The 21,274-nt window shown below is 48.7% G+C and overlaps 1 protein-coding gene across 2 annotated transcripts in view; it reads left to right on the top strand.

The window, feature by feature from the left end:
- Nucleotides 1-21,274, top strand: part of PPM1H (protein phosphatase, Mg2+/Mn2+ dependent 1H) — a 712,578-nt gene that overhangs the window by 637,433 nt on the left and 53,871 nt on the right. For both annotated transcript variants that reach the window (XM_085653356.1, XM_085653357.1), the window contains one exon: nucleotides 16,679-16,786. In XM_085653356.1, coding sequence (XP_085509482.1) covers nucleotides 16,679-16,786 — 108 coding nt within the window. The remainder of the gene's footprint in view (nucleotides 1-16,678; nucleotides 16,787-21,274) is intronic.

Here is a 21,274-nt window from a genome sequence, read left to right as displayed (position 1 = left end):
ATATAATAAGCCTAACAATAGTATTTATAAAGTGCCCTCCCTCCTTTATGTCTGCAGAGACAGCGCGTTTTGACACAATGTGTCTTTAATGCATTGCTAAACTGTCTCTGCGGATTTAGGAGGAGGGTGGTGGGCACTTCATAAATAATCTTACAACTAACAGGAAAGATAATGCTGTTTCCCTTTTTAAGAAAAAATAAAAAACCTTTGTAAAAATGTATTTCATTTCGGTACATGGAAATCATTTTTGCAAAGCTTTTTCATTCGTACTTAAAAAGCGAAACAGCAATCCTTCCTGTTAGTTTGTTTAGAAAAAAAATCCTGTGGCGTGAACATGTGTTCAGAAAGCACGCTGAATGTTGCTTTAGCAAGATTGCTTATAAAGTGCCCTCCCTCCTCCTATGCCCCCAGGGACAGTGCGTTTTGGACACTGTGTGACTTTAATGCATTGCTAAACTGTCTCTCCGGACATAGGAGGAGAGAGGGCACTTCAAAAATAATCTGGTTCTTTGAAAAGTGCCACACTTCAACTTTCTTTAAGTTGTTTTTAGCATCTGAACGGCTGCAATACTCTTATTTGTGAGAAAGAAAAGGTGACTGTGGGAAAAATTACATTTAATGTGGGTTTGCCAAAAAAAGTGTTTTTCCAAGTTTAATCTTTTTCTGCCCTCATGCATTACTAAACCCTCCATTTACAACTCGCATTTCTGCAGGGCAATTTAAATAAGCAACAGGAGGGAGGGATGTTGGTGCTAATTAAAGCTGGGTGGGGGTGTCAATGTAAAACTAGCGGTAGACAGCATCGATTACAGAGGAAGGAGGAGGGAGCCAAGGAGAGGGAGGGTCCGTCTGTCAGAAGTAAATTGTAAACCAGCAGTTGCAGATTGCAGGAAAGCATGTCCTGCGTGCGATAGGAGAAAGCCATTAAAAAAAATATTGCCCACAGACAGTAAATAAAACATACTGGGTAACACCACAGTAAGAGGGCCAGTCCTCATGGGAGGTTACAAAGAGAGACAAGAAAGTACTAAGGAGGGACTACTAGGCCTATTGACAAATCAAAAGCCATCATTTACAAAGGCCAGGAAGAGAAGCCAATTGTAAAGATGGGCGGAACATGAGCGGAGCTTAATGCACATATACTGAATGCTGCATATCTCGAAGAGACAGCGCAAGCGCTGCTCTAAGAGAGACCTAAATACCATTGCATGACATGGCCCTAAGTTTCATGAGGGAGATAGGAAGTGAATCAGTGCCTCAGAATGTACCGCAGCAGATGGATCCAGACGCTCCAGGGGGTCGCTACTGCCCTCTCCCAGCATTCACTTTGGGCGTTATCAGATTTACTGTGGGGTTAGGGCGAGGCAGGTGGAATATTACAGAATATCATGGTTAAACTGCATGGGAGAAGGGATTTTCTATGTAATTTTCTGAAGTCGGTTTAGGGAAAGAGTAGAACATTTTAGAGGTGGTTTCTGCAACTTTAGAAAGACAGGAAATTCACATTAATAGTTGCATCAATGTATTAACCTGAGCACTTTGAATACAAGCACTTTATATAGGCAAAAGAGGAAAGAAAATGGTAACCTATGCAATGACATGCAGACATAGCAGAACTGTAGACAAACAATACACCAGCACATGAAAATGAAGTCCTTTGTTCTGCTGCGTATGCAAGGTACCATCCATCTGGGGGAGGTAGATTTTTAGGGCAAGTTTGAAGGTGGTAGGTAATCCGTATGTGAAGAGGAATGGTATATCAGCCACATGTTACCTGGAGTGCAAATGATACAAACTACATTACAGCTGATAAGAGAGGATGGAGGTGATGAGGGAGGGGAGGGCTTGAGACAGAATGTGGCAGGGCGGGATATAAGGGAAGAGGATTTTGGTGAGAATGGAGGTTACAGTCATTGATAGAATTAAAGATGGTGATTTGGCATTCAGAGCCATTCTGTCTGGGGAGGTAGGAATGGGTCTTGGAATGCTCAAGAGCAATGTTGAGGACTATGTAAAATATCTTCAAGTTAAGAGCTTCTGGAAATAGCTCAGTCCATTTCTACATGCACTACAGGGTCTATGGATGACTAAAAGAGCCAGAACCACATAACTGCCTCTTTGGATTTTATTCCAGTAGTGCTGGCGACAGAGCTGTGGTGGCAAGAATTGATGAACAAATAGATGACTTTGATCATTGACAATGAGATGGTTGTGAGCACTGTTCCCCAGAACCTGCACGCGTGCGCTTGCTCCGGAGTCACCCCGAGCGCACAGTGTCCTGTGCTTAGCGCGCACAGACCGCACACAGCACATCTGATGAGACCATTCACACCGTCCTTTTTAAAACAGAAGGAGAAAGGAATGCAGTAAATTTCAGAGTGTTCTGAAAGCAGATATTGTGTTTGAAACTCTGCATGTCTTTTATTAATAGTGGGTGGCTGACTGTGGGCCTTTGAGATAGTCATGTTAAGTACAGCGCCGTGTGCGCTCCAATTAACATGAATATTATCTCATGTAAAGTGCCCTGATACCTTATATCTTTGGGCCTAGTTTGAGCTATATAAAATTCAATTTCTTTTTTCTTTTTAAACTCTGACCTGCTTTTTTATGCATGTTTCTGACCCAGGATGATTATTGATGATGTCAGACAGGAGCACCCTCTCTGATTGACATCAGCCTCTGGCAGCACAGGGCTTAAACATAAAGCGCCCAGGCTGAGTTCAATCAGCGAGGGTGTTCTGCATCACAGGAGGGTGTGACCACAGAACCCAGGGCTGGAAGTAGGTGTGCTCTGTATAGCCGACAACATGACACACGGGCAACAGTGCATGTGCCCATCAAAAGTGCCCTGACTGCCTAACCTTCGTGTAGGATGAGGGTCCTGAAAGTAAAATCAGAGTGATAACGAAATCAAAAAACAGGAGGCAGGAAGGAGTGTGGGGGGCTGAGCCCTAAAGCCCAAATTAATGAAACGCCCATGCCTGAAAGCAGACCTCGTGTTTGAGACTTTGCATTTCTTTTATTAATAAGGCGCGGCTGAGGGGCTGATCGTGGTGCCTTTGAGATAGTATTCATGTAAATTGCAGCGCCCGAATGCTCTGCAATTAACATGAATACTATCTCAAAGGCCCACATTCAGCCCGCAGCCGCGCACTATTAATAAAAGGAATGCAGCAAATCTGAAGCTCGTGTGCTTCATAGCTGCCCAGGGTTCAGATTGGCATGTGTGAGATACAAGGTTTCCCATATAAACTGAATAAAAATAATACCATAGTGAAGTACTGTTCCATGCAGGTCCTGCTAGATTTACAGATAATTGTTATAGAGTGAGTGTTAATGAAAATCATTCACATTGTTAGTGGTTAACCTGAAAACAGACATTGTTGCCGTATAGAGGCTTTGGCTAGCATCTGTTTGTGAATATAAGGATTATGATGTAGTGTAGTTTTGACTAGAACACATGCCACCTCTACCATACTAGTACGTCCTCACACAAATTTAAGAAAGTTGTGCAAATAATTTCAAGACCTCTTCTTTTGGAACACTGTCACTTGACTTCATACTGGAATGGATATGTAGCGCCCTTGATAGAGGGTTCCAGGCACAGCTAAACAAAATTCCTGACATAGGCATTTTCTTGACCAATTTTTTAAGCTTCTACATTTTTGCAGTGAGTATCTCAATAGTCACTCCAGTCAACTTCCAGGAAATAACGCACAAACTCAGCAGTCAATATCAATGAGTCCATGATAAAAGAGCCTACATGCCCTTCACAAATGACAACATACAAGACCACGGGGGCGTGGCCATGAGGCGGATGGGAACGGACACGTGAGAGGGGAGCTCCGCGCCCGACGCCACCAATTATACTGATCGGGACAGCTGATCGAACCCCCCGAGCCCCCGGGGGGCGGAGAGGGCGGCCTGAAGCCACTGACCCGGGAAGCTCGACTCGGAGGAGCGGACCCAAGATGGCGGACTGAAGGCTCGGAGTCCGGACGGGCTTCAGGACCGGTGAAGCCTGAGCGGACGAGTGGGGACGCTCAACGGGGAGAACTCCTTCCCCCCCCCCCCCCCCCTGATGGAGGCCTGACCGACCTTGCCGAAGCTCTTAGGGGATATCGGGTGGCCGAGCGCCAGGGGCGTAAGAGTCGGAGGAGTCGGCATGGACACAAAATGGCAGAGGAGGCAGCTGGAGCAGTATCTGGGCGGTTGCTGTGAGCGGCGCCTGAGGAGGATAAGGGAGCCTTGCACTTTGCACACGGAGCGGGCAGAAGGAATCGAAGCACTGCTGGAAGGGAAGCGAGAGGGGCAGCGACGTTTCCTGCTTTCCCCCCCCCCCGCCACCTTGTGAGTTCGGAGGGAGGCGCTGGTGGTACACAGGCGGCCGGCGAGTGAGGACTAGCGCAATTGGGGGCTGATTCGGGGTGCGCTGGATCCACGAAGGACGGCAAGGGTCAAGGTGGGAGCGGCACTCCACTAGGTTGGCTGCCTGGGCTGCGAGGCAGTGCGGCAGCAGGAAGGAGGCGGGAGCGACGAGCGCCAGCAGCCAGCCGGTGAGGGGGCCGCTGCTGTGAGGGGAGTGCATGACAGAGCATAGCGGCAGCTAAGGCGGGGAGCTATGAGGGCAGACAGCGCGGAAATCCGAGCAGTGGAGGAGAGAGGAGAGTAGTGGCGCCTGTCCATACCGGGGCACCGTGCAGCCGCTAAGGAAGGTACTGTTGGTTGGAGGCAAATTCCGAGAAAAGGCAGGAGCAGCGGGGAGCGGCGCCGGTCCTCCCTGGAGACCAGTCAACAATAAGGAAGAGGTAGGGCGGCTCAGGACTGAGTGACTGGACGGCGGAGGGCTGGAGGAGGAGGCACTGGTGGTCGCAGAGGTGATGGGTCCAGGTGCGGAGAGGAGACCAAGATAAGGTGGCTACAGGCGAATGAAAACGGCTGGAGAGGCATTTGGCTCGAGGGGAACTGACACAGAGGATACAGCAGGTAATAGAGGCAGAGGCCGGTTCCGGATCTGGAACTCGGAGCGGAAGGCACCCAGGACAGCGGAGGCGCCCGACTGGGGAAAGTACGGAGAGTGCTGAAGAGGCGGCTGGCTCCCCGAAGGGGGCCCACATAGTCGGAACCCTCTGAAAAGGTGTGAAAGGCAACTGACCATAAGGATTGGTGGAGTTTGGAGGCCGGAGGGGGCATGAGAAAGCCAAGAGGCAGGCAGGCGGGAGCGCTTGCGGACCAAGAAGAGGACACTGCTGTTAGGGAAAAGCGAGAGGACCATCAGCAGAGGCCGGAGGGGATGCTCCAACAGCAGGTTGAACGAATTCTGCAGGCCATAACAGACACCAAGGAAGCTCTGCAGACGGACATTGCGCATGTGACGCAGAGTCTGGGGCTGCTCCGAGCGGATCACACCAAATTGGCCGATAGGGTGAAGCAAGCAGAAGCGACGATAGGGGCTATGGAACCAGCTCAGAAGGAGATGGCCTCGACAATGACGGACTTCCAGTGCAGGCTGAGGGCGCTGGAGAGGCAGGCAGAGGATGCCGAAGGGAGAAATCGAAGGAATAACATTCGGGTGGTGGGCTTGCCTGAAGGGGTGGAAGGAACCAGCATGGTGGATTACTTGGAGGAGTGGCTGAAAGGGACTGTCGCACCGGAGGGACTGTCATCATTCTTCACGCTGGAGAGAGCTCACAGAGTACCTGCTAAGCCCCTGGCGCCCGGGAGACCGCCAAGGCCAGTGGTAGCCAAGCTGCTTCATTACAAGGACAGGGATCTCCTGTTGCAAAGGGCGAGGTTGGCGGGCCCTTATACGGTGGGCAACAGTAGAGTCTCCTTATTCCCAGATTACACACTTGAGGTGCAGCGCCGCAGAATGTCATTTGTGGCAGTGAAAAGAGCACTCCGGGAGGAGGGGATCCAATATTCACTGGTGTACCCGGCTCGATTGAAGATCATAGTGGATGGCAAGATGTCCTTCCAGGACAGTCCGGAAGGGACCTGGGACTGGCTTGAGAGATATAGAGCAGGCGCCGGAGGAGCTGGGAAGGGAGCTTGGGGAGGGGGGGGTGGAGGGGCCTCGACTGGGCAGACAGAGGAGTAACAGGAGGCGGCAACCGGCGGCCCGGAAGCCGACAGAGGCACAAACGGATAGGGAAAGAGCGGATGCTTTGCAGGCTGTTTCGGCCATGTCTCAAGGGGATCGCCCTCAGCGAAGACTGACTCGGAAGGGGGCTCTATAGAAGAGGACTCTGAACAGTCGGAAAGCGGGAGTGTGCAAATGCCCCATGTGACAGCTGGGACTGCGGACGAGCTAATGGATGGGTGATGTAGGCACATGCCAGCCATGGGAAAGCACAGTAACATAATTTCGGGTGAAGATTGTGAGGAGAGTAGACAAGTGGTGGGGGGGTGGGGGGTCCGCAAGCTCCGCCCCGGGGGAAATGTGGGGAGGGTCTGACATTGCAAGAAGATGAGATGTTGATGTATGGCTCCTTATGGGGGCCGTTTTGTGATTACTGGGGACGGGCGCGGGCTGGAAGCCCAATTGAGGTCTGGTTCTCTGAAGCTAAGTGCGCCCTTCCCGCAAGTTTGTGAGGCTGTAGCTCCTTAAGGGGGTAGAGGGAGCAGCTGAGCAGTAGTTTGGATGGGTTCTAAAGTTGTAGGGCCTGTTCTGGGGGGGGAGTTGGGGAGACGGGGTGGTGGGTGGGGGGGACAGGGACACCGGTGTGCTCCTAGATGGAGGATGTGTGCAGGTGGGAGACTGGGGGACAAATGGGGTCAATACATGATTTGAAGTGTATCACATGGAACGTGCGGGGGCTCCACACAATGCATAGCCGACACAAAGTGCATGCCTACCTAGTGAGACGAGGGGTGCAGGTGGCGCTCCTACAGAAAACACATCTCAGTCGCTCTTAAGGAGCAGCATTGAAGAAGAGGTGGAGGGGGCAATTATTTTATACAACTTACTCGGCCTTTGCCAGGGGTGCACTGGTGTGGGTCAGAGCGGGGGTCCCTTTTCAGCAAACACAGCACTTGGTTGACCCAGAAGGTCGGTTCGTAGCGGTAATGGGCAGGCTGAATGGAGTGGAGGTAGCTCTGTGTAGTGTATACGCTCCCAACGTAGGCCAACCCGCCTTTTTCGAGAAGCTGTCAGGGTGCTTGGCGCTGTACTTAACAGGGGCGGTAATACTGGGGGGAGATTTCAATTCCATTGAGGATGTAGACAGGGATAGATCACACCCGCCACTTCCCAGTGCTCCAGTACATAAGATTTCCAGGGCACGACGGGCGTGGCAAGGTAATTGGGGGCTGGTCGACATCTGGCGATGCGCAGCATGCGGAGGAAAGGGATTACTCCTACTATTCTACACGACCTGCATGTGGGCTTGGACGCTATATTAGGGACTCCGGATGTTCACGCTAAGGTGATAGGGAGTGAGTACTTAGCAAGAACGATTTTGGACCATAATCCGCTTTTGGTGCGGATGCGTTGGAACCAAGAGAGATCACACATGCCGACTTGGCGGCTCAGACCGGAGGCACTAGAGGACCCGGTTTTTAGCCAAGTGTTGGGGGAGGGTATTGCACAGTATTTTGAAAAAAACGAGGGAACGGCAACCTCGGCATCTATTGAATGGGATACTTTCAAAGTGGTGGTCAGGGGCATATGCATTAGTAAGGTAGTGGGCGTGAGGAAAACATTATTGGAAGACCTGGAGAAAACGGAACGGCGACTGAGGGAAGTAGAGAGAGACAGCCCAGGGCAGCCTGGGGCGCAGACAGAAGTTCAGGAAGCTAGAGAGGCGGTGGCAGTGCAGGTGGAGAAATTGCGCTCCTACGACTATATGAACTATAGAGCACGGATGCATGCGGAGGGAGACAAAGCGAGCGCTTTGTTGGCATGGTTGGCTAACCCGGTCCCCAGGGGAGAGATGATACTGGGTTTGGCGTCAACAACGGGGGAGGTTCTCCATACGCAGGAGGTGATAAACAGGAGGTTCATGGAATATTATACTGCGCTCTACTGCTCACAACTGGATAGAAGACCCGACAGTATAGGGGAGTATCTTGAAGAGGTGGCCTTGCCGAGTTTGAGTAAAGAGGAGGGAGACTTGTTGGGTAGTGAAATCACAGTGGGAGAGATTAGGAGCGCGATTAAACATATGGCTCGCAACAAGACGCCTGGGGTGGATGGTATTCCCATAGAATTTTATGCCAAGTACGTTGACTGTCTGGCCCCGCGATTACAGGCGGTTTACAAGGAAGCCCATAAAATAGGGAGGTTGCCGCTGACGACTAGGGAGGCTATTATTATTCCACTCCTGAAACCTGGGAGAGAAGCCACAGATGTGAAGGCTTATCATCCGCTTTCAATGCTGACGACGGACTATAAAATCCTGAGCTGGATTTTGGCAGCCCGACTGCTCCCACATATGTCGAGGCCCGTGCATGGGGATCAATCGGGATTCATACCCAAACGCAACACGCCAATTAATGTGAGGCGACTGTTGCGAATAATGGAGGAACAGCAGGCTCTGAAATCAAAGGCGGTGATCCTATCAGTGGATATAGAGACAGTCTGGAGTGGCTGTATCTATTTCAGGTGATGCGACAGATGGGTTTGGGGGAGGCATTTGTAAGATGGGCTCGAATTCTGTACGACTCTGCGATGGCTAGAGTACGAACGGGGGGGTTGGTATCGCCACCCTGCTCGGTGGGATGAGGGACGCGTCAGGGCTGCTCGTTGTCACCACTCCTGTTCGCATTGGCGATTGAACCATTGGCGATGCGAGCTAGAACAGGGAGGCATTATGCTGGGCTGGAAATGTGTGGGGAAACTCATTACATCTCGCTCTACGCTGACGATTTGCTGATGTTTCTGGCTGGCCCCGGGGAGGAGCTCCAGGGAGCGACGGAACTATTGCGGTCATTTGGGGAAGTGTCGGGGTTGTGGGTGAATTGGGAGAAGACGTGCCTGTTCCCAGCAGTACGAGCAATGGCATCCCCTGATGGATTGGAGAGAATAAGGTGGGAGCCCTGTTGCCTCCGATACCTGGGGACTAACATATATCATGAGCAGGCGGATCTATTGGAGGGCAATGTGACTAGAGCAGTGCGAGGGGTCAAAGGGAGTATGGCATCTTGGAGCACCCTGCCGCTGTCAGTGGCGGGTAGAGTCGCGCTGCTGAAAATGGTAGTGCTGCCCAGACCTTTATATTATTTTCGGACACTACCGATTTGGATCCCAGTTGGGGTGTTTAAGACACTTAGAGCCATGGTAGGTGGTTTTTTGTGGGGGGACGGTAGGCGGCGAGTGGCACTGGCCACAATAACTAGACCCAGGGCGGAGGGAGGATGGGCGGTCCCGGATCTCGAGAGGTATTACCTGGCGGCCCAGCTGCAGTGGCTTACACAGGCGGTGGCAAGAGAATATCGGGGCCCAGGTGGCTCGGAGGGCAGCGGGATACCGAGGCATGTGTTGGCGTTCATAGTGCTTGGACAGCGATTGCGGATGGAGTCTTTAGGGACTGAGGAGAAAACATTAAGAGCTTGCTGGAATAGATGCAGGTGAAGGAGCGGTAATAAATGTCCATACGCTCCGAAGATCCCCCTGTGCATGTGCACGGCCCTACCGCATGGCGGGGACTGGTCGGCGCTAGCAGACTGGGAGGAGATGGGGTTGCAAATGGTAGGGGATTTATATGAGGAGGGGGTTCTATTGCCTTTTCAGACACTACAGGACAGGTATGGCTTACGGAGGGGTGCCTATTTGTTGCATGCTGCACTGATCGCTGCGATTCAGAAACATTGGGGGGAAGGGCTATCGGAGCCAAAGACATCTCTGACGTGTCAATATGTGGTGATGGCAGCGGGGACCATTAAGGCAGTAGCATGTCTGAGTAGGCGAATGGGGACGGAAGGACTACAGCCACTGACTCAGTTACGCGGGAAATGGGAGGCAGACCTGGGGAGGGATATACCTGAGACGGAGTGGGCCAAAATAGTGGAAAGGGCATGGAAAGGCACACGGAGTGCTCGGTTCCAACTTATTCATTTTTATATCATCCATAGGGCATATTTAACCCCGAAGCAGATAAATAAATACTTTCAAGTGGAATCAGCAAGCTGCCCCAGATGCAATAGGAAAGCGGCAGACTTGCAACATATGCTTTGGAGCTGCCCGCAGCTAGGAACATATTGGGAAGAGGTAGTTGAGGCCTTGAGTGGGGTGACAGACAGACAGGTAGAGCCCGACATGGGGGTGTGCATATTACACTGGTTCCACAACACGGCGAGAACTAAGGTAACGAGTAAATTCATTGATTTGGGGCTCCTATTGGCTAAGCGGAGCTGACAAGGCAATGGAAGTCGAAGCAGGGCCCCAAAGTGGAGCGTTGGAGGGCGGAATTCATAAAATGGGCGGCCAGTGAAAGTATAATATGGTTGCAACAGGCCAGGAGAGCGAACAATGAAAAATCGATGGAAACAGCACGGGCATGGGAAGCATTGGTCACTCAGTTGCAGACCCCAGAGCCGGACTCGGATATAGATACCCTAGAGGAGGCTGGGGACAATGCAGGAGAGCATAGAGGGTAGATAGATAGATATTTGGGGGTGGTACAAGGGAGAAGGAGAGTGAATCGAGTAATAGGAAATAGAAGCACGCCATCCCTGGGATCAGAGGTCAGCATACCCCTGCACGAAGGTGATGAATGGTTATCCTAGGTACAATATTTGGAGCACACCGGTGGAAGGGGATAGGGGCTAGGGGGAGGGAGGGGTAGGAACACATAGGGGGCACTAAGTTTGAGAATACGGAGTTGTTCAACAGCAGTCGAAGGTAAACATTGATGTTTAAGGCCCCGGGAACAGAGGGAGAGGGAAACTCGTTAGGAGATTGATGTATGAGGAGGAAAGTGTTCACTTGGGCAACAATATAACGTATGGCAATGTAAAGAAGGACAGGCATTCAACGGAAGATGTGCCCTATATGTGGGGGGGGTAATTGTGTTGAAAAGAAAACTTAATAAAAATATTATTTTTTTTTTTAAAACATACAAGACCACCTTTCTGACCTTCACACTTCTCACCAAACATCTATCATGTTCAGTAGCATGCAAGTAATTTGAAGATTCTCTTTCTCAATTTACAACTAGCCTGGTATCATAGAGGCCTTCCAGAAGGCAGTCCCATGTTGCACCTTGATACATTGTTAAGCCTATATGTATGAAACTAAATGGAGAGCCAAAACTAACTGCAGGAACACCATAAGAGTGCCAAGCAGGTGATCTACCTGTTACTACAAAAAATATAAAATAGCCATCACTCACCAAAAATAGTTTTACTGAAAACATCTCAACAATATGTCAGAGAACTTTCAGCATCTCTAAAATACACCTCTGTGGACATAATAATCTGCCCTACTTAGACAATATGGGGCAGATTTACAATTCCTGGCGCATCCCTGCAAATCAGCAGGGATGCGCCAGGAAATTTGTGACACGCATCACAATCCTTGCGCCACCACGGATGCGCTGCATTTACAATGCGGCGCATCGTGGCGCAAGGAAATGCAGATGCGTCTCGCATCTGCCGTCCTAACGTTGGCGCAGTGCTGGAGTTGTGTCGCGGGCGCGACGCAACTGCAGCACTGTGCCAACACGGCCTATCTTCCTCATGGTGCGTCACACCTTACGCCTGCTTCAAGCAGGTGCAAGGTTTTGATGCAGCGGGGTCGGAAAAGTGCCTGAGTGAAATCTTGTAGATTTCACTCAGGCACTTTTCCAAGGCGTTCCTGCACCGGAACGCCCCCCCCCCCCCCCATGCCGGATTGCCCACATGAAACCTGACGCAAAAGTTTGGAGTGATATTTGGCGCTGCACCCACTCGCGCGTTCTGGATTTTGGCGCACATAACCTTGGTTGTAGTGCACAGAGACCGTACAATACCACACAAAGAGTAAAAAAAATTAGAGGGAACATTGGTTCTAAAGCTGCTGAGAGAACAGGTGATGCAGTGCTTGCGCTTGAATGTGATGCTACATGATAGGGGCACGCCGGGCTTTGAGAATGAGCTGCTGGTGCATTTTCTGGATTCCAGTGGTTGAGGTTCCATCGTTTGGTTCAAGAGACAAAACTTTACGTGGTGTAGATGAGCAAGAGAGGAGCAATACTATGTGCAACAACGGGGTCAGTAGGGCAGTAAAGGTGGCTGTGGGTTGGCACAGTCCTAGAGTTGTAAGATGGGGACAGCTTCTGCCCATGAAGGAACTGAGCAGCATTACTGATGCCTGACTTGAATGTGGTGCACCTGAGAGAGAATGACTAGACCCATTTGTCATACCTGGAGGTACTGAAGATGAGGAAAAAGGATTCGATGGAAGTATGGAGAAAGCGGGGTAGGACAGACTTCACTTGGATGCTATTGCTGCCAAAAAGGGTATGATTGGGAGTCACGAATCTGGTAGGTATCAAACAAGCAAGGAAGGAGGTGAAACACAAGGCTACATTTCTTAGAAGGGTCGCCGGGAGCACAGGAAAAAGGGAACAGGGATTTATTTCATGTATACAGTGATCCAAGACTTGGGGATGTTGCCAAAGTCATCCTATATTCTCACACAGAAAGCAGCTTGAAAACTGTTGCGCGACTTCGGTCTTTTTTTAAACTTTGAACACCTGGCTATTACGGGTATCTTAACCGATAATTATGTGCAGAGGACAGTCCTTTCTGTACTTTCTGTGAAAACAGAACATACTGCGCCGTGTGACATTATCAGATTGAACAGTGGTGATCCTTTCAGTGGGGGACGGCTAGCAGTGTACAGATCAAGGAGCTGGCCCTGTAGAGACGCGCGGTTATCAGCCCAAACACATAATGAAAGATTGCTCATCCTTATCGCCATTTCAATTTTATTTACGAATAAGATGCTGCCGCTGTTCTCTCGAGGAATATTGTAGTGTCCACGTCACAAGGAGGGCTGACAGTCAGCACAGGTGCTCCAGTGCTTTAAAAAAAATAATAAGTCTCTAGGCCTAAAGATTTTCTGCCTGGACACCCACTGCTGGAACTGGCCTCTGATGTGTACTACAGTCACAAAGATGTCGTGTCTGCGTGCACTGCCTATGTGTCTAAAATGCATGTGGAGAGCGAGAAAAAAAATGTGGCTGCAGCCACAGTGGGTTCCATTCTGTATCAAGCATCCGCGCTATGTTACCCAAGATGGAGGCTTGTAGGAAGAGCCCAGAAAGCACCAAAATATTGCAGCCCCTTCTTAACCTGACACTATTCCAAGGATCTCTTTTAGTAGGCCATGTAGTGGAGACTTGCTGAAATTTGGTAAGGAGACAGAGGGAGTTTACGAGACCTTCCTGAGTCATTGTTTCCAGGGAGAGGCTACCTTATCTACCAGTTAATAGGTAAAGTGGGTCGGCCCCCTTGCTTCAGTGCTCTTTTACTGAGTTGTCCCCTTGCTTTAGTACTCTTGTATTGGGTTGCCCCCTTGCTTTAGTGCTCGTTTACTGGGTTGTCCCCTTGCTTTAGTACTCTTGTATTGGGTTGCTCCCTTGCTTCGGTGCTCTTTTACTGAGTTGTCCCCATGCTTTAGTACTCTTGTATTGGGTTGCCCCCTTGCTTTAGTGCTCTTTTACTGGGTGGTCCCCTTGCTTTAGTACTCTTGTATTGGGTTGCCCCCTTGCTTCGGTGCTCTTTTACTGAGTTGTCCCCATGCTTTAGTACTCTTGTATTGGGTTGCCCCCTTGCTTCGGTGCTCTTTTACTGAGTTGTCCCCATGCTTTAGTACTCTTGTATTGGGTTGCCCCCTTGCTTCGGTGCTCTTTTACTGAGTTGTCCCCATGCTTTAGTACTCTTGTATTGGGTTGCCCCCTTGCTTTAGTGCTCTTTTACTGGGTGGTCCCCTTGCTTTAGTACTCTTGTATTGGGTTGCCCACTTGCTTCGGTGCACTTTTACTGAGTTGTCCCCATGCTTTAGTACTCTTGTATTGGGTTGCCCCCTTGCTTTAGTGCTCTTTTACTGGGTTGTCCCCTTGCTTTAGTGCTCTTGTATTGGGTTGCCCCCTTGCTTCAGTGCTCTTTTACTGGGTTGTCCCCTTGCTTTAGTACTCTTGTATTGGGTTGCCCCCTTGCTTCAGTGCTCTTTTACTGGGTTGTCCCCTTGCTTTAGTACTCTTGTATTGGGTTGCCCCCTTGCTTTAGTGCTCTTTTACTGGGTTGTCCCCTTGCTTTAGCACTCTTGTATTGGGTTGCCCCTGATAGGAGACTCCCATTTCTACAGCTTTCCTGCTCTCACTTGTCACAAAGACTATGGCTGGATGAGTCTGCCGAGAACTGCCCAGAATCAGTCACAGAACTGAACTGCTTGAATGCACAAAGGCGGTCTGCAATTTGGCATACAGATTGGGCAGAATTTTCCCGCCAGTATGCCAAGATTTCCTTACCAATAGTTGTGGTCCCACACCAGTGATGACTGGGAGATTCCTTTGAGCTCCAGGGTTGGGGTGCAGATCGTCAACTCCTACTGCCAAGTTCAAGACCAGTAACCTGCAACAAACTTTAAAGGAGAGAGCTGACTCGTTGCGAAGCAGGGCCATTGGAGGTGTCCATACACCAATAAGACGCTGCGCAGAAGAAGCCAAGGATGTGAACGAGCTTACCAAGGTGAAGTGAAGCAACTAGTGCGATAAGGGGAGCAACACGCCGTGAGAACCGCTTGCACATCAGGACGTCTACCCAGTAGGTGTCAAATCAACACCTAAGCTGAAGTTGTTCGAGAATCCCCCAGGAAGCACATTCCCTTCTGCAGTTTAACGCTGAGGAATGCTGATGCTCCTCAACGAACTTGATCACCGGATACGGTCAGACTTTGTGAAAGACTTCAAGTGCTAAGAGAAGTCAACACCCACAAGATTATTGTCACTGCTGCCGCAAAGGATGGGCACATGCATCTTTGTGGGGGGGGGGGGGCGGGTTGAGATTGGGCATGAGGAAGACCCTAGTGTCATGATCCCTGTGATGACGAGCCCTGCGACTGCCTCGGACTGATTGATGCTGGCTGTGCCGTAACATATATGACATTGCGGGTCCCAGGGATCATCGCATACAGAAATCCCACCAGCTGGGCTGGGGTCAGGGCTGCACTGTCTGCACACAGAAGGCAGCATGCCACACACTGCCAGCAATCATCTCTCCTCTGCTGACAGCGATGAGAGCAAAAGCCACCTGCACTGGAAGACCTAACAAACTAATCCACAATGGGCAAAAAGATACTGTGGCTTGGCGCCTGCAACGGGTGAGAAGAGTAAAATCGTAACTACAGAAAAGAGAAAACCCCACAAGTTCCACCTCAGTCATATCAACTGTAATTTACACCCACTGGGCCAGAGGCTAACACCATTTCCTAAAGAGACTGTCCTCCCATCGCCAAGGGTACTGTTTCCCATTAGCACTCTGTGTTTTATCTACAGAGTATTTTTCCAGTGTGTGTAGTATCGGGCTGGACTCTTCCAATTGGAGCAGGGCCAAGACTGATTTGCATATGGTGATCAGTTTTAGGTCCAGACCCCGGCCACCAGTGGTTAATGGCTCTGGTTGATACAGGTTGAACCCAGTTACCTCTGATCGCTCAGGGACTCCTGGAAAATGTCCCTCCGATATAGTTTGGAAAGGACATGAAGAGGTAGGTGTTCTGTACTAAATTCTGTGTAGCCCTAACTCACTCAAACAGGAAGATGGCCTTGGCCTGTCTACCCTTCAGTTGGGTGCCCTTGGATGGGGAGTTAAGATGTTGATCCAAACAAAGAGGATACCTTTGGGGGCATGTCACTATATAAGCATCCCATGCTCAGTAGGGCAGGGTTCAAGGGGAGGGGATTCTGTGCTTGCATTCATTAGACAGGGAGGTCTGCCTCAGGATCGAGAAGTTTACTTAAGCCCTTGACTAGCCCAACAATGAGACATAAACATTTTTGGCCCACAGAGTTATTCTAACATTTCAAGCACAAGTATGTTGAATTCATTTGCTGCCGTCCACACTGCAAAACCCATTTTTAAGAGAGCCTCATCAATTTGGACAGGAAGTTATATGAATGAAACGTAGCGGCGGGACACACCCCCTTGCTTTCACAGCAGTGGTGACATTGGTCTCCTCTATGGGGAGTGGAGGCCCTGCTCTGATTGCATGCAAATATTCTGATGAAAGTACTGCAGCAATTAGAATCTTTGACACCCATGTCTCAGTGCTCCTGTACTTGCAGTGCCACTGAAAGGTACTGGTATCGCTCAGCACTTTAAGCCACTACCACCTAACAGCTTACCTCATACGTGTTAGGAGCCCATATACGTGGTTACAGTGGTGTATGCATGTATGTTCACATATGAAATTTGCAGGTCAGGTCTCCTGTCCCAAAAATTCAGAACATTGTAGGATAATCGCTTAATACCTGTGGGTATACTTCAGAACACCTTGAGAACGGTCTTGGCTCTCGTATTAAAAAACAGAGACCCTGGTTACCAAGATCACTTTGAGCTCTCTCTGATCAGAGGCCTGGGCTGGCAGTGCATATGTAAGATGGCATGCTTAAACATATTTGTGTTCCTGTGGGTGACAGATGTCAGGATAACTTTGACTGTTTTTCCTAATGTTAGTGATTTTTGTGCCTAGGCTCGTGTGATGGCAACTATTGGTGTGACGAGAGGGCTTGGGGATCATGATCTCAAGGTTCACGACTCCAATATCTACATTAAGCCTTTCCTGTCAGCAGTCCCAGAGGTAAGTTTGATACTGAGTGTGTCTGTCTAGCAATGAATCAGACTTGTATTGCTCTAACAACCAAAAGTGTGGCGCCAAAATGAAGAACGATACCCTTTAGAACTGTCTAACACAGAAAAGTCAATTTCTAACCTGGGTGGCATGCCGGAGTACCGTCTTCAGAAATATCATCTGAAATAAATATTGTGTCCTAAATATCGTTTACACAAATATTTTTGTATTGACTGTTCTTTATTAATTCCAATGGGCAATGTATGTATGTGGTATTTGTACAGAGATAGCTACCATGTAACTGCAGTAGAAAGCAGGAACCCAGCATCACACCCGCCTCAAGTAAATATGTCTTCTTTAAAGTGTATGTGGACCCCATTCAGAAGGGTTGAACTAGAGAGCCAACCTCCCCACAATGCGTTTTAGCTTGTGGCACTTTATCAAAATATCTGCCGCTGAATCATACCTATAAGTTTTCAACAGCTTGCATTTGGGCAATGGGGTAGGGTCTCAGCCATCGGCAGGGTCCCAGGGGCTCATGCATCTCTTTAGGTGAGAGCAGCTGGTTTCCTAAGGCCCTCTGCATACGGTATGGTGAGTAGTACTGATTCTACCTAGCAATGGCTAATCCGTGAACGTTCTGCAAACCATGAGGATATGTGCTCCTCAGATACAAAGGATAGCCTGGGTTTCAGACAACTGCTAAGATTTTTCAATGTTTAGGACATGGTGATCTGTACAGCTCTTAGCTACATTGTCGTTGTTGTTGTTTGTGCTTCTTCCATAAGTGGCCCATGGCTTCCATACCATACCCCCAAGGTTTGCATCCCACTTATTAATCCATTAAAGTGTCATCATGCTAAATCAGGCAGAAGGGCATGTTCCCTTTTAGTTAGTAAAACAGTGAGGAGGGAGGTTGGAGTGTACAGACCATTCGGTTCAAATAAAACGTAGTTGAGATTAATGCCACAGTTCAAGCATTCAACTTCTGCTGGAAACTTTTATTTGTATCGATTGAAAGGGCGTGGGTCTGGAATAAGGCCGAAGGAATATCGAGTTGTCACAATATCATGACGGGAATATCGAGTGGTCACAATATCATGACGGGAATATCGAATGGGATACAATATCGTGACGGAACTATTGAGTGGTTACAATTATCATGACGGGAATATCGAATGGTCACAATATCGTGACGGAAAGATTGAGTGGTCACAATATCATGACGGGAATATTAAGTGGTCACCATATCATGACGGGAATATCGAATGGAATACAATATCATGACGGAAATATTGAGTGGTTACAATTATCATGACGGGAATATTGAATGGTCACAATATCATGACGGAAATATTGAGTGGTCACAATATCATGACGGGAATATCGAGTGGTCACAATATCGTGACGGGAATATCGAGTGGTCACAATATCATGAGGGGAATATCAAGTGGTCACAATATCTTGACCAGAATATCGAGGACCGCTTGATATCCCTCCCACGATAGTCCAGATTACAACTATTGAATGAAAAATACTTGCAAAACACTTGAGTTAAGAAATATTACTTTTTCAACCGAACATTAAACCATTGTCTGCTGATAAAGAGATACTTTAAAAAGTTTTTAAACACATCAAATTACACAAGAAGTGCTGACTGAAATAAGAAAACTCACCGAAACATGGGATCAGAAATTTAGCAGCGTTTCTTATTGGTTTTTATAAAGTGTGTTTGTCATATTTGGAAATTCCTTTAGAAAAGCGCTATTAGATTTAGAACTGGGGCATATTCTAAATTATTGCTTTGTGTTGCATGCTTACAAAAGAGCAGAGTTGTAGAGAGCTGTTTTTCGTAAATATGCAGTGCCGGACCCCGCCATGTCAGCAGGGGGCTATGATAGGGCTGTCCGAAAGGACCGAATCTTTTATTTATAAATCATAACCTGCTCAGGCATTTGAACATGTGGGAGTGAGCGACTGACAGCACTGTCCAGCCTCTGTTACTGCACCAGCGGTGCTGACATCAATGGACAGTTCATGAATCCTTGCTGTAGAGGATGGATTCTCTCCTATGGAGGAGGAGGTCGTTTCTCAATATGCTTTCTAAGCTGTTTCCTCAGAAACCAGGAACTCTTCCAAAGAGTCTAGCCATACTTTAAACATTTCCATTCCTTCCTCTTTTAGAGAAGCATCCCGGGCCTACAGCTGCGCCACGCGCCCATCATGCCGAGACAGGTCTCTCTGGCACAGAGGCTTGAGCTGAACTCGAAGAATTAATCTGTACCGCTCGCCAGGTGCACTATTTCCAAACTTTAGCTATAGATCATATTTTTTCCTGGGCTCTGCGCCACGTTTGGCATCCCCCACAGTACCACCTGTGTAGTAGACATGGTTTTTGAGCTATGCTCTGTTGTTGGAAATTTGGCTTGGGAATTGCAGGAGTGGCAGTTTGATAGCCGGGCTGAAGGAATACTAGCTGTACGCTTGACAAAGATTCTACTCCTCTTGCAAACATATACTAACCACACACCGATACAACATCTGCTTATGCAGGATGCCCTTAAATTCATGTTAAGAGACTTCATAACTAGTATGAGGCGAAATATAACCAGAAGTACAAGACAGCGATGTTTGCATGCAAGTGCAGACTGGTAAGCTGGTGACGGAAAGTAAAGCAGATTCTTTTCATATGACAGGCTTCAAAAGCTATGCAAAGTTATGATGGTAGATCTGTGGAAATTAAAGGAGCGCTGCTCTGAAAGTATTATATTTGTTGTGCTGCATTTGCATTTATGTCGTGCTTCATACCCCTGATGAGGCGCCAAAGCACATTAGCCAGTGGGAAGCACATTGAACCGTGTGGAAGTTCCCGTTCACAAGTGTGGTGAATTGCACTATGGCTTTGTGGGAAGTGTTCTGATGTCATGTGTGAGTGAATGAAGTGGTGCTCTTATCTTATTGTAGTGTGCAGCACCGTATAATTGTGAGGCGAGAAGTGAGAGATTGAATGAATGAACGAAGACACTTTACAGTGATTTATTTGCTATAAAGATTGAGCGGGTTTCTTCAGAATCCACATGGGGTGTCAGGGCATGTCAGTCACTGGATTCAGGCAGTGATGGCACGTGCTCGTTATTAGGCCCCTGGAGCGATAGGTGGGTGACCCACATGCATGCACTCTTTACAGCCACCCTTAAGTAGTGTTCTTGGGTCCACCCAAGGCTTTGAGAAGGAACCAACAGGCATGTCCAGGAGAAACACAACAGAGTAATGTTCTTCACAAAATACCCCAGAGCAAGAAAAGAGCGACCCACAGAAATGCACTGGTTTCAAGCAGCCAACAGTAAAGCTCTGTATATTCCACCCAAGAGGACACCACTCCATGAGCAAGCACTGGTTTCAGTTAGCCAGAAAAGGCCCTAAAAGGTCCACACAGGAGCGACAGAGGAGCATCTGACAGCCTGCACTGGATATAGCCATCATACTAACCTGATCCAAGAAGTCTGTTCACAAGTGACAAGGGGTGCCCTAGAGGCGTGCACAGGACAAGAATAGCCATAACGACTGCCCTTTAGAGTCCACCCAGGAGTGAAGGAAGGGCACTCTGCTCGGGGTTGCTGCAAACAAGGGCCCAGGTCATATTCAGGTGTGCATGCCCACACACAAAGTTGACAAAATGAGATGAACAAATGTGATGACCTACGGGGCACAGAGGCAATGAGCAAATTCCCTGGTCATGCAGATGCTCCTCACCCCTCGCTCATCAAGAATGAACAATCGCAAGAATATACGTCAGACAATGCTTGGTGGGTCCACATACGATCAAGTGGAGCACCCCACAGGCGTACTGCAAATACAGGCAGCTGAAGAAGGTACACTATAGAAGTTCACTGAGACAGCCAGGTTAAATGCAGTATAGATACTCATCCAAAGGAGGCTAAAGAGCAGGCCACAGGTATGATCAGGATATAGGAAGCATAGGTAGGTACTCAATGAGGTCAATCCATGAGAACCCTGTTGGAAGCACTAAAGAAGCTGTGTACCACTTACAGTAGGAATATAGATGGTGGAAGGTTAATCCTGGGAAGGAATATGATTAATAGGCTTGAGAAGCTGGAGAGATGTGGCTAGGCCAGATCTTAGTATTTAGAACATCAAGGGGCTGGGGCTCTGGCCCTAGCCATACCTGCTCTACCTGGCCCTAAGAAACCCAAATATGAAAGATGCCATGAACCGCTCCACTGTATAAAGCTGGCATCACTGGAGAAGCTGTGAAGGAGGCCTGGTCACATGAACAAGAGGGCAGGTCATATGGAGGGAGCCAGAACCGCAAAGCACATGGGAATCCAAGGGGGCGGAAAGCACACGCCCAATAGAGCTACAGAGATCAAAGGTTCAGGAAATCAGGGGACTGAAAAAAAGTTATTAGCTCTTACCCTTAAGAGTGCACTAAAACTGAAAACAAAAGCCTGAAAAGAAAGAACAATACATAAGGCA

This window comes from Triturus cristatus, chromosome 4_1 (assembly GCF_964204655.1).
Source record: "Triturus cristatus chromosome 4_1, aTriCri1.1, whole genome shotgun sequence".
Classification (NCBI taxonomy): domain Eukaryota; kingdom Metazoa; phylum Chordata; class Amphibia; order Caudata; family Salamandridae; genus Triturus; species Triturus cristatus.
This window is presented reverse-complemented; position numbering and strand designations above follow the sequence as displayed.